The 13,013-nt window shown below is 37.4% G+C and overlaps 1 protein-coding gene across 2 annotated transcripts in view; it reads left to right on the top strand.

Annotated features, from left to right (window-relative positions):
* Positions 1–3,222, top strand: part of LOC139145218 (protein MTO1 homolog, mitochondrial-like) — a 39,399-nt gene extending 36,177 nt beyond the window's left edge. For both annotated transcript variants that reach the window (XM_070716221.1, XM_070716223.1), the window contains 4 exons: positions 153–268; positions 914–1,010; positions 1,847–1,901; positions 2,296–3,222. In XM_070716221.1, coding sequence (XP_070572322.1) covers positions 153–268; positions 914–1,010; positions 1,847–1,901; positions 2,296–2,403 — 376 coding nt within the window. In that variant the 3' untranslated portion in view covers positions 2,404–3,222. The remainder of the gene's footprint in view (positions 1–152; positions 269–913; positions 1,011–1,846; positions 1,902–2,295) is intronic.
* The last annotated feature ends 9,791 nt before the right edge of the window (positions 3,223–13,013 follow it).

Here is a 13,013-nt window from a genome sequence, read left to right as displayed (position 1 = left end):
GCAATTGTTGACAGGTGGACGGACAACAGACAGATGGACAATGACGGACAATCAGCCTATTTGATAAGCTCAGCGTCACTGACAGCGGAGCTAAAAGCTATTGTGAAATGAGAGATGAGATTAAACATTTCTGTGCATCTCCCTCCTTCCAGTGCTTTTGAGCTACTCAACTACCGTGATGTGACAGTACACAAGCTTGCATCAGCGTGTCCAGAATTCAGAAACCTGGCTGAAGATGAAGAACTTGCAAGAAGACTGAAAATAGAAGGTTTGCTTTCAATTTTTTGAAACCTCAAGTCATGAACATAAAGTCAGGACAATGCGCTTCAGATCATAAAATTTACCCTCATAAATTGTACATAGCAAATTGGAATCGTTCCAATTTGCTGTTGAAAATATACCGGAGATGTAAACACTCATACTGCACAGGTTCAGATGTATGGAAATAAGTAACAACCTAAAATGAATACTGAATACTGAAAGAAATCTAGCCAATATTTGTGGTAGAATATACCTCAAGGACAGTTATTTTGACTCTACATTTTTCCAATACATTTCTGGTCTATTTGTGGAAGCTCATTTTACAGCTCTCGGAGAAAGTTAAGTTTTCACCACCCAAGTTTTGTGGTTGTGAAAATCAAAAATTTAATTTTTCCCCATAGAGTTCACATGAATTGCAGTTATCTTGAATTTCAAATATGTTCTGTCAGTGTTGGGTAATTTGTTTCTCTGGTGCCAAAATCTTCACTGTGACCCCTGATTTTTATTCCTGACTTGCTAAGAGAATGGTTGAAAGTTTCCTTGATGAAAGTTTACACAAAGGTACGTCTTTCTGTTTGAGGTGTGTACCACCTTATTTATTATTCTAATGCAATTGAACTTTTCTCAAACTATTGAAAACATTATACGGCAGGTCATTATGCCCCAGTCATGTGGAAAGTAGAAAAGGATATTCAAGAAGTAAAGAAAGATGAAAATTTCATACTGCCAGGAGACCTGGACTACAGCAGGTGAAGTGTTTTACAGGGAAATACATCAACTTGCTATGAACTTATCAAATAACAAGTACATTTACGATCATTAAGGCATTCAATCACCTGTACATGTTTCACTTTGATATCCAATTATTTCCAGTTTGAGGTCCACAGGAAACAAAGTATGTTACCAAAACTGTGTAGTACTGCTGACATTCAATAAATGTAGTTTACATACCACTTTTTACCATAGACAGGCGGTAGATTCATAGTGACTGAGGTAAAGAGCCAGTCGCTGTAACTTTTGATGATTTCTTTCACTATTTTTGTTTTTAATGTCAAGTATAATGTCTTGTTTGACATTCTTAAAGCATAGTGAGATGCACAGCATTCAGCTTGTCAACTCAGCCTGTACATGTGTAAGCTTTAATTTTACTAGCGACAAGTGAAATCTGGTCCAGACTATAATTCACTTACCAACAATAATGGTGCTTTCTAAATGTATAGATGCTGTATTGGCCAGCTGAATAGTAGGTGTAACAACATGTTGTGAGGAATAGAACAAAAAACACTGATGAAAATCATAGAAAGTGTACAGCTACTGGCCCTTTAAGTTTTAAGTAAACATGTAAATTCTGGATACCTGGAAAAGAGAACCAACTCTAACGTGAAAATGTGATTTCTTCATTATCTGGCTCAGCATTTGTCACTGTTGTTCAATCAAATCTTGGAAGCTGACAACTCTCCACACACAGGTTTGTTGTATGCGTAGCCATTGTGTGATATTCTCAAACCTACATATACCATTATACATTGTACTTTTTCAAACTGATCATTGGTTATGCATTAGATATCATTACCTTTTTGTACAGTCTTAATTTGTCCCAAGAAATCAAGGAGAAGTTATCACTGGTGCGACCCTCGTCAGTAAGTGGAAACATATTGTGTGAAATGTCAAATCTCAAGCAGGCATTCTTTAAATCTCAGCGCTACATCTTAGAACACTTTTATTTACTATTAAACTGATTGAACAGATTTTTCTCTTTTGATATACCAAAGGCAATTTCATAATGCGATGTACATGTTTTCCTCACATAACAGTATTTCACATACAGATGAGTTTTTCTGTGATAGAGACTTCAAAATTATTTTTAATGGGGCTTTAGAAGTGATAGACTCACTGATGATTTACTAATTTCAGCTGATCACAGGCTGGCAGAACAGCACCCTCAGTGTCAGAAATTAACTTTCATCTATGGCAAGAGTAGTGTACATGGATGGTGTGAAATATCTTATGTTGGATTCTGTTTTCTATTCATAGATTGGTGCAGCAAGTCGTATTCAAGGCATGACGCCTGCTGCGTTGCTGTTACTGTTGTACCAAGTGAAAAAGCGAGTGAAGCAGTCAGAGCATGGAGTGACATCATGACCCAGAGTTAACCCTTTCACCATCATGGTTTGGCCCAAACCCATTGTTATCAATTGTAAATGTGGACCAGTTTACAGGGAATTGGGGGTGAACAGGTTAATAACCTCAGTGGTACAAATATCATTGAGAAGTTGACATTTTACTTGTAAACACAAAGAAGAGAAAGTCAAACCATGGATAGATCAGGACCACTGATCATTATTGTAGGGTTGTTACTAAATATAGCACAAAGTTTGCAACATTAGCTGCTGCCAACAAAAATTTGAACAAAATTATCCTGTCTTGATCACTGCAGCTTTTGTGGTTAGAAAGTTTAACATGTGATATTTACAGTTTCAATCAGAATATTGGTTGTAATGAAGTACAAATTTCCCCAAGTTCTGTACGAGTTATTCCATCAACTGTCAAATTTTGCTGACAAATATTTATTTTTGCATAATTATGATGGAACTCTGACATCATATAGAATTGTCCCTATATCAGCCAATTCACAGTCGGGGAATTTCAGCCCTGACAAATGTTCATTTCAAGGCTTGGACACTAGATATGATCTGTGTATTTTGCCAGCATAAAGTGACAGCAAAAAAAAGAAAATTTTGCATCACTTGTGCTCTTTGAATATTTTCAACAAGAGATATCAATGCAGAGTGTTTAATGGTGGGTTCAAGGAGTTTGAATAATCTACATTTGTATATATGCAACAATATATATTTTTTAAATGTACAAGTAATTTATTTTACAGTTTTACCAACAAGTTACCTCACACTTGCCTCTGCAAGTTTAGGAGCTATACAAATAAATTTCCAATTTTAACATACAGTATAACATCTCAGTATTTGGTGTACAGGTAGATGCAGGGGTTGAGATGTGACGTTGTTCAAATGAACATGTCAGTGTCAAAAATGTGCAAATGAGGTAAGAAAAAGGGAAATCCTGCAAATATGCAGGAGTGATGGCATGCCAGTTGTTACGTGCAGAGAAAACGAACAAAAGGTGAACTCAGCAGTTAACGTTTAAACAAAATTTATTACGAAAATAAAACTAATTGCTAAGTCAGGGATAGAGTACAAGCTTTAAAAGTGTACAGACTACTTATCTCAGCTGGGACGGCAGAGCTCCAGTCTCAGAGTTGTAACAGTCAGTCGGATGAATGAACAGTCCTTTGGCTTGCAGGCTTGAAACTGCACAAAGTCCACAGTATAAATCCAGCGTTGGCAGTGAAGGTCTTGAAAGGTCTTGAGAATGACTACTGCTGGAGTTTAGTAACACACAAGAGACACGATCCCAAAAGTCTGACTGGAAGCTGAGCGCGTCCCTTTTATAAAGGCATATAAGAACAATCTAGAACTTTTATTGACATGCTAATTACAGTTCTAAAATTATCTCCCTTACACAACTAATCAACTTTCCAGAACATTCCAAACATGACTAATTGAATTCAAGGTTGTGAGGTCATCAAGGGCAGTGACCTTGGGAATGTTCTAGACTAATTGAACTCAGGTCATGATGAGTGTGGGGGAAATGACCTACATAACACACCCCCTCTTCAAAAAAGAAAATTTTTCAATGAAAAATCTTTCTTTTACAAATGTAATCTTAAAAGTGTGAACAACAATAAGTTCTAAATACGAGAGAGACAGTCTGCAATTAAATTGTCTCTGCCTTTGATATGTCTAATATCAAGATTAAACTCCTGTAACATTAAACTCCATCTTAGCAATCTCTGATTTTTGCCTTTAAATTTCTGCAGAAAAACAAGAGGGTTGTGATCAATATAAACCACTATTGGCCGATTTGAAGAAGTAACATAAACTTCAAAATGCTGTAAAGCTAATATCAAAGATAACACCTCTTTTCAATTGTAGAGTAGTTTCTCTGGGATTTGTTAAATTTGTGTGAAAAGTAGCAAACAGGATGTCCCATGACTATCTTCTTGCAATTTGTTGTTGGAAAACTTGAAATGGCACTGAATTTGGCATAAAGTATGCACGGCAAAGTCCGGTTATTTTTACTGAGTTCGATAAAGTCATTGTTCGGCAAATACTTGGCTCCTCCTGGAGATATTCCGCTTTCGCAGGATTCAGTCCGTCTGGATGTTGTTCCACTGGATTACTGTCGCAGACATCTTCGTTGTGGTAGATGATGGTTGTCCTCGTTGGAACATCTTGAAACAGGTGTTTATATTCATGGAGCAGTTCTTTCACCTGTTGTTGTTGTTCTGGCTGGAGGTGTGCCAACTTTGTAGACTCCAGCTTCTCCAGGATTTCTGAGTTCTGAAGCTTGACCGAGCCCAGCTTTTGAGTTTAGAGTATTTTCACTCAAGTCAGTTTCAGTATCACTATCTTCATAATGGTTTGAACTGACTGCACTGACAGGCTGAGTTATAGTAGGATTATCCCTATCCAAATATGGCTTAAGCATATTTATGTGACATAGCTGTTTTTGTTTTCGCCTGTCAGGTGTTATTATGATGTAATTTAAATCACTCAATTTCTTATCGATTAGATATGGCCCAAAGTAACGAGCATGGAGTGGTTTGCCAGGAATTGGAAGTAGAACAAGAACTTTTTGACCTGGTTCAAACTTCCGTTTTGAGGTGTTTTTATCGTATTTGGTTTTCATTGACTGCTGAGATGACTCAAGATTTTCTCTGGCTAATTCACATGCTTTAGAGAGTTTTGTACGAAAATCTGACACATATTGCAAAATATTCAGACAATCATCATCGTCTGATAGGAATTTCTCTTTAACGAGCTTAAGTGGGCCACGGACTGTATGTCCAAATACAAGCTCAAATGGGCTAAAACCAAGAGACTCTTGAATTGACTCTCTAACAGCAAAGAACAGAAAATGAATTCCTTCATCCCACTGCTTCTCTGTGTCAAAACAGTAGGTCCTAATCATGTTTTTCAAAGTTTGATGAAATCGCTCAAGAGCACCCTGACTTTCTGGATGATAGGCGGATGACCTATACTGTTTAATGCCTAGCTGATCCATTACTTGTTGAAAAATACCAGACATAAAGTTGGAGCCTTGATCGGACTGGACATATTTAGGGAGGCCAAATAAAGTGAAAAATTTGACTAAAGCTCTCACTATAGTCTTTGTCTTTATGTTTCTCAGTGGTATGGCTTCTGGGAACCGAGTTGATGTACACATAATTGTCACATGTACTCATTTCCTGATCTTGTTTTTGGTAGGGCCCAACACAGTCTATTAGTATCCTACTAAATGGTTCTTGAAATGCAGGAATTGGCTGTAAAGGGGCCTTTGGAATGGTCTGATTTGGCTTTCCTACCATTTGACATGTGTGACAAGTTTTACAGAAATGTGCTACATCCTGCCTGAGATTAGGCCAATAAAAGTGACTGAGAATTTTGTGATAAGTTTTCCTTACTCCCAAATGACCAGCCCAGGGCGTTTCATGGGCCAGGTGCAATATTTCAGCACGATAGGGCTTTGGAACCACAATTTGATGTTTTATAGCCCAATCGTCATCAACCAAAACATCTGGAGGTCTCCATTTACGCATGAGAATACCAGATTGTGTATAATAGGAAACAGAGCTATCTGAAGTTTTCATCTACCCTGTCAAACAAACACAAAATATCTGGATCTTTGTGTTGTTCTGCAATGAGATTTGATCTAGAAAATGTCTGACTTTGGTCAGCAGAAGTTTTACTGGAAGTTTCAAATCCACGAGGGATAACGGAATGATCCTTGTCAAACACCTGACTGAGAAAGGTGTCATTTAAGTCAACATCTGTGACATTATTTTTGAGAGTATTTTGATTCTCGGAAGTTTTCTTTGACATGGCTCGAGTAATGGCACATGAAGGAAATAAATCGGGTATCTCTTGTTCAATTGGCTCTGGATCCTGATCTAAACTAGGATTATCAGTCACAAGTGGATTAGTAATGACCTTGTCCCCAGCAAGGTCGTTTCCAAGAAGAAGGTGAATCCCTTCAAAAGGCAAAAAAGGCCTAATACCTAAAGCCACAGGTCCAGAAACAAAGTCCGAAGACAAATAGACATTATGGAGAGGAACAGGAATAAAGTCATTGCAATCTACCCCCTTAATAAGAACTTTAGAACCTGAAAATGACTTTTCAGAAAACGGCAGGGTATCTGCCAACAAAAGAGACTGGGAAGCCCCGGTATCTCTTAAAATTTTGACAGGGGTAGCGGAAGAAAAATCACTAGAAAGTGATATAAAACCATCGTGAATAAATGGTTCGAAAATACCCATAATGCTATCTTGAGAAGAATTGACCTTGACCTCATTAATTGGGGATAAGAGGGTTTAACCTCAGACAATGTGTTACACACATTATTAGACTCTAATTGAGTTGATGAAGAAATAAAGCCGGTTGGCTTAGATCCACTTTGACCACTTTGACCTTCACGTTTTCTTTTCAATTTGAAACAATCTGACATTAAATGGCCGTCTTTCTTACAATAATTACAAGAAAGTGTACCGAACTGTTTGTCAGAAGGAGATTGAGACTTGGGATCTGATGATGTGTGAGTGTTACTTAAATTTTGTGAACTGTTGTCATTTGATTTCCTACTTTCCTTTGAGAAATTCTTGGATGAAAAGGAGGAGTTAAATTTACCTGCATTGTTTCTGTATGGAAAGGACTGGGATGGTTTGCTGAGAAATGAAGATTTGTGGGTCAATGAATAATCATCGGCCAAACGTGCAGCAACCTCCAATGTATCTGCCTTTTGTTCATTGATAAATGTCTTGATGTCACTCCGGATGCACCTTTTAAATTCCTCAATCAAAACAAGTTGTCGTAATTTGTCATAATTCTGACTGACCTTTTCAGAAGAGCACCAACGGTCAAACAGTTGTTCTTTTGTTCGAGCAAATTCAACATAAGTTTGATCCTTCACCTTCTCACAATCCCTAAATTTCTGACGGTACGCTTCAGGCACCAACTCATAACCCTTGAGAATTAATTCCTTCACAGAATCATAATCTGAAGCTTGCTCTACTGACAACTGAATGTAAATTTCTCTGGCTTTAACCCACCAAAGCACTCTGCAAAAGCATAGACCAGGACTCCTTAGGCCAATCCAGACTCTGAGCAATTTTCTCAAAATGAAGGAAATATTTATCAACATCCTTTTCTTGGAAAGGGGGAACTAACCTGAAATGCTTAGTGATGTCAAAACTGTCTGAAGGGAAGAATTTTCCTGACTTTCTAAGCTCTAAACGTCTCATTTCTAACTGCAGTCGGTGTTCTGCTAATTCTCTTTCCTTTTCTTTTTCCTCTCTTCTTTCTCCCTTTGTCTTTCTTCCATTTGTAATTCTTTTTCTTTCATCTCCAATTCCCTCTCTTTCTGTCTTTCTTCCATTTCTAATCTTTCCTGCCTATCTTTCTCTCTCTGTCTTTCTTCCATTGTAATTGCATTTGTATTTTTTCTTTTTCTAATGCCTGTCTCTCTTTTTCCATTTGTAATTCTAGTTTCTTGATCTCCAAATTTGTCTGCATTTCTAATTCTAATTTTCTTAGTTCAAAGGTAGACTCGGGCTCATAATCTTTCAAGGTGGATTCCTCAAATTGGCCTAAATTAACTAAATGTTTTGCAATGTGGTACTGTATTTCCCGCTTGCGCATAGATCTTTTGACATCTACTTTAAGGAAATTGGCCAGTGCAATGAGGTTGTCTTTTTTGAGGGAATCAAATGCGTCCTGATCAAGGTCATCCATAAATTCGTCTGGCTTGAATTCCGCCATGATTGAATTTTGCTGAGTTCACAGTATACAGTAGTTTTGAAAAGGCAGGCAAAATGTGTCAAACGGCTCAAAATATTCGGCTCCCGGACGAGCCCCCAATTTTGTTACGTGCAGAGAAAACGAACAAAAGGGTGAACTCAGCAGTTAACGTTTAAACAAATTTATTACGAAAATAAAACTAATTGCTAAGTCAGGGATAGAGTACAAGCTTTAAAAGTGTACAGACTACTTATCTCAGCTGGGACGGCAGAGCTCCAGTCTCAGAGTTGTAACAGTCAGTCGGATGAATGAACAGTCCTTTGGCTTGCAGGCTTGAAACTGCACAAAGTCCACAGTATAAATCCAGCGTTGGCAGTGAAGGTCTTGAAAGGTCTTGAGAATGACTACTGCTGGAGTTTAGTAACACACAAGAGACACGATCCCAAAAGTCTGACTGGAAGCTGAGCGCGTCCCTTTTATAAAGGCATATAAGAACAATCTAGAACTTTTATTGACATGCTAATTACAGTTCTAAAATTATCTCCCTTACACAACTAATCAACTTTCCAGAACATTCCAAACATGACTAATTGAATTCAAGGTTGTGAGGTCATCAAGGGCAGTGACCTTGGGAATGTTCTAGACTAATTGAACTCAGGTCATGATGAGTGTGGGGGAAATGACCTACATAACACAGTGACTGAAACAGGCTACTCCACTGACCTTGAGTCATTTCCTGTCATTGTTTATGAACTGTTACATATTAACAGACCTGCTCAAACTAAGAGGGACTAGCTCTGTTGAAACATTCCTCTGCTATGCATGTTGTTAAAGTTGACCTCCAGTACCTAAAGTTTCCGACCTTATTTACTTTTGTCATTCTTGTTTTTCGGGTTTAAATATTTCTTGTTGTTTTTCTGGTTGTACTGTGCAGAAATCATTGTCATAACATCAATGTAGAATTTTCCTGCACTGAACACATAGAAACAACATTTATTGTTGATCTTTGGTACCCATACTGGTATGTACCAATTCTGATTTTTTCAGAATTTGACTGTGCAAAGCAAAGCTCAAAGCAAGCTGCCTTTGCCAATTCACATCATTATGGTCAAGCTGTTTTCATCATTCACAAAGAAATAGACGGAAACAAAGTTAATTATCGTATTCTCGGAAGTACAAGATATCATAGCCAAACAGTTACTTAGGAAAATGCATGCAGTTATTCTAAGCCATCTCCTTCTAGTAAGGCCTTCAATTTTCCATGGTTTCACAGTTTGTGAAAGAAAAACAAATGGCACAAGCTATTCAATAGACTGTCATGCAGAGATCCTATCAAAGATTTTAATATCTGATATCAACTGACAACCATAAGTTTTCCTTTCTACTCTCAATTTTACCATTATTTTACCATGTATACATGAATGATCAACAAATAAGGAAACATGATTAACTATTTTCACCTTGCCAATGCTTTCCAAGGTTTAACCTGTACACAGAATTTCATTGGTAAACCTCTGTCATCCAGTCCGCTCGGCTTGGTAAGGTCAGCATTGTATAGTGAGTCTCCCTTTGGTTTGAGGGAGTGTCCTCATGTATGTCAGAAACTCCCACCTGTGGCTAGCAAAGTTTGGTGTATCTCCCTGATGTCCAAAGCCCAAGGTGCTCAAGGAGTAAATAACTCGAAAGTATCATCTGTATTACAGGCCAACTGAGACCCATATCAAATGCACAAGAAAGCACTAAATTAACAAAAAAAGCAATAAAAGAGCTAAATGTACACAATCTTTTAGAAGTGTGTCCAAAAGAATGACAGGAATTTACAAAACTGCTGATCAGAGAACTTTGCTCTCAATGAGATGAACACTGAAGTTGAAATTGCCCTTGCATTGGAGTGAAGCAAAATTTAAAATATTTCTTTGTACACAGCTGTTATATAGCTGCAGATCCATAGATGTGGTTTTCCCACAGATCTTCTATGCCCCACCACAGCTGTGATGACAGCGTGAAAAGTCATAAAAGTAAATTTAGCACATAAAAGACAGAAAACCCATCAGAAAGTCACCAGCACAAGCTTTGGACCCAGTTAGTGTTACTAATACTACAGATATTTCAGTTGACAAACGATTCACGTAGCACTTGTTAGGCACCCTCAGGGCATTCGTTAACTTTACACTATACTTTATATATCAAATGTTTAAACAATATACAATATATACATGAAAGATTTAGCATGGGAACAGTGGCTAAAATTATGAATTAAATAAAAGGTTTGTCACTGAATATCTGCATCATCTTCTCCAAACGATGACGCCATATAGCTATATATCCTTAATCAGTAAATGCCTTTTGTTTACTGTAAAACTAAGCGTACACTTTTGGTGACTTAAAAATTCCAGCAGTTTGGTAAAATATATATACATTTAGTTTTGCCAGTGTGGTATAAAACATCATGGTCATTTCCGTAAGAGTTAAAATAAATCGAGATCTAGTTTATATTCCTGTGTGTACAAAATTCCTAAAATTAAACACAGCAAAAAACGTAGCTGCAGAATGACATCGCATCAATGCCGACGCTGGCATGCATCCCCGTCGCTCGGAAACTTCAAGGTAAGATGCGCCACCTAGCAAAATCATATGCTGACCTTTCTTTTTTCTTGTCAAGACTGCCCGTTGAGTGCCCGTACTCGCCCTTTTAATTTTTTTAGAAACGACAGTGTTAACGTTTTGGCGAATAGTCACAAGTGTGGTCAACTAGTTGAAGTATTTAAAACACACACATGGTAGAACTTTTCAAAACATACTAAGGGTACATACATGTCTGTTAATTCACATAACTTTTCGTCACTCTTGAATCCGGAAGGATGGCCAGAAGGCGTTTTGATTCGCAAGTATTATCCTCCACTGTCTATGGTATTATCAACCCCGTAAATACTAACATGAGAGCTCTTCGCATTGCTTCATACAATTGTCGTTCGGTCAGGAATTCTTTCAATGCTGTCAGAGAACTATGTGAAACACATGACATTTGTTTGTTACAGGAACACTGGCTGACAAAGGACAATATTTCTTTTCTGTCATCTGTCCATAAAGATTTCGATTGTTACGGTGAGTCGCCTGTTGATACGAGTGAACGATTGTTAGTTGGAAGACCGTATGGCGGTGTTGCGATCTTATGGCGAAAATCTATAGGTTATGCCATAAAAGTAAGATCTTTTCAAGATAACAGAATCATTGGATCTAAATAGAGGTGAATGTAAACTTCTCATTTTGTGTGTTTATTTGCCTACTTGTAGTAGGGAGAATCATGATGTATTCACAGATTATTTGGCAAAAATCCATTCAATAGTTCAATCCAGTGATTGCCATAACACTATGGTAATTGGTGATTGGAACGCTGATCACAATACTCTTTTCGGTAAAACTCTAGAAAGTTTTTGTTGTGATTACAATTATGTCACCTCTGACAAGGTTTTGTTAAATGAAAACTCCTTCACTTTCGTCAGTGATGTTCATGGTACTACATCTTGGTTAGACCACTGTATCTCTACTTATGGAGCTCATCAGTGTATTACATCTATGTCTATTTTATATGACGCAATGTCATCAGATCAGTATAAATTGCGATTTTACTGTACTTCCATCATTTGATTGTAATAGTGGTCTTGATGATAAAGCTGAAAGCACGGTGAAATGGTCAAAGGTTAATGATCACCAGCGCAAGGTTTATTCCGATATCTCTGAAAGGCTTCTCTGTAACATATCCGTTCCTACAAATGCTTTAAGTCGTAAGAATGTACATTGCAGTGATAAATCACACGTTGAAAGTATTTCAAAGTAACTATAATGATATTATTGCTGTCTGTATTCCGCTAGTTAAAACGTATTTCCCAATGTGCATAAAAGTAACAATAATGAGGTGCCAGGTGAAATCCACTCTATTGCTCGCGATGCTTTCACTTTGTGGCGTGATTGTAGAAAACCTAGAAATGGTCCACTTTTTGAATTCAAATGTCGTACTCAAGCGCAATTTAAGTGTGCACTGCGAGTCTGTCGACGTAATGAAGATCAAATTAAAGCCGATGCTGCGGCTAAAAGTCTTCACTCTGGTAACAATAGTAATTTTTGGCGTTCAGTTCATAAAATAAATGCAATGATTTCTTCCAAGCCAAATAACGTAAGTGGCTGTAGTGGCGATGCAAATATTGCAGAAATGTGGCGTGAGCATTACAGTAATCTTTTTAATGTTGTCCATACTAAAAGTGACAAGAATTTGGTTTTAGACATGATTGATAACTGCGAAGGTGATGTGGATATCATTATTTTACCCAATGATGTTAGTAATGCAATAAGTAATCTACAAACAGGTAAATCTGCTGGTCCAGACTCACTTTCTGCAGAGCTTTTTGTGTACGCCAGTGACAAGGTGTCAGTTTTGCTTAGCATGTGTTTTACTTCGATGCTTGTCATGATGCTGTTTGTCCTAATAGACTTTCGGATACCATCTTAGTCCCCATTGTTAAAGATAAGAATAAGAATACAAATGACAAAAATAACTACCGGCCTATTGCATTATCGACTGTTGCATCGAAAATTATGGAATTAGTTTTAATGAACAGAATTGAGTCCTTTCTTGAAACTTCACATTACCAATTTGGGTTTAAAAAGGATCATTCAACTGACATGTGCATTTTCATTCAGCAACGTAATTGTAACTTTCATGGATGCTTCCAAAGCATTTGATCGTGTTAATCACTGGACATTGTTTTAAATGTTGATTTTTCGTAAAGTGCCTGTTTACATTGTGAGGTTTCTGTTTGTTTGATTTAGGTCGCAATGTATTTTTATCCATTGGGGCTGTTGCATTTCAGAGGGTTTCAACGTGA

This window comes from Ptychodera flava, chromosome 12 (genome assembly GCF_041260155.1).
Source record: "Ptychodera flava strain L36383 chromosome 12, AS_Pfla_20210202, whole genome shotgun sequence".
Classification (NCBI taxonomy): Eukaryota; Metazoa; Hemichordata; class Enteropneusta; family Ptychoderidae; genus Ptychodera; species Ptychodera flava.
The sequence above is the reverse complement of the archived record's forward strand: the minus strand, read 5'-3'. Positions and strand labels throughout refer to the sequence as shown.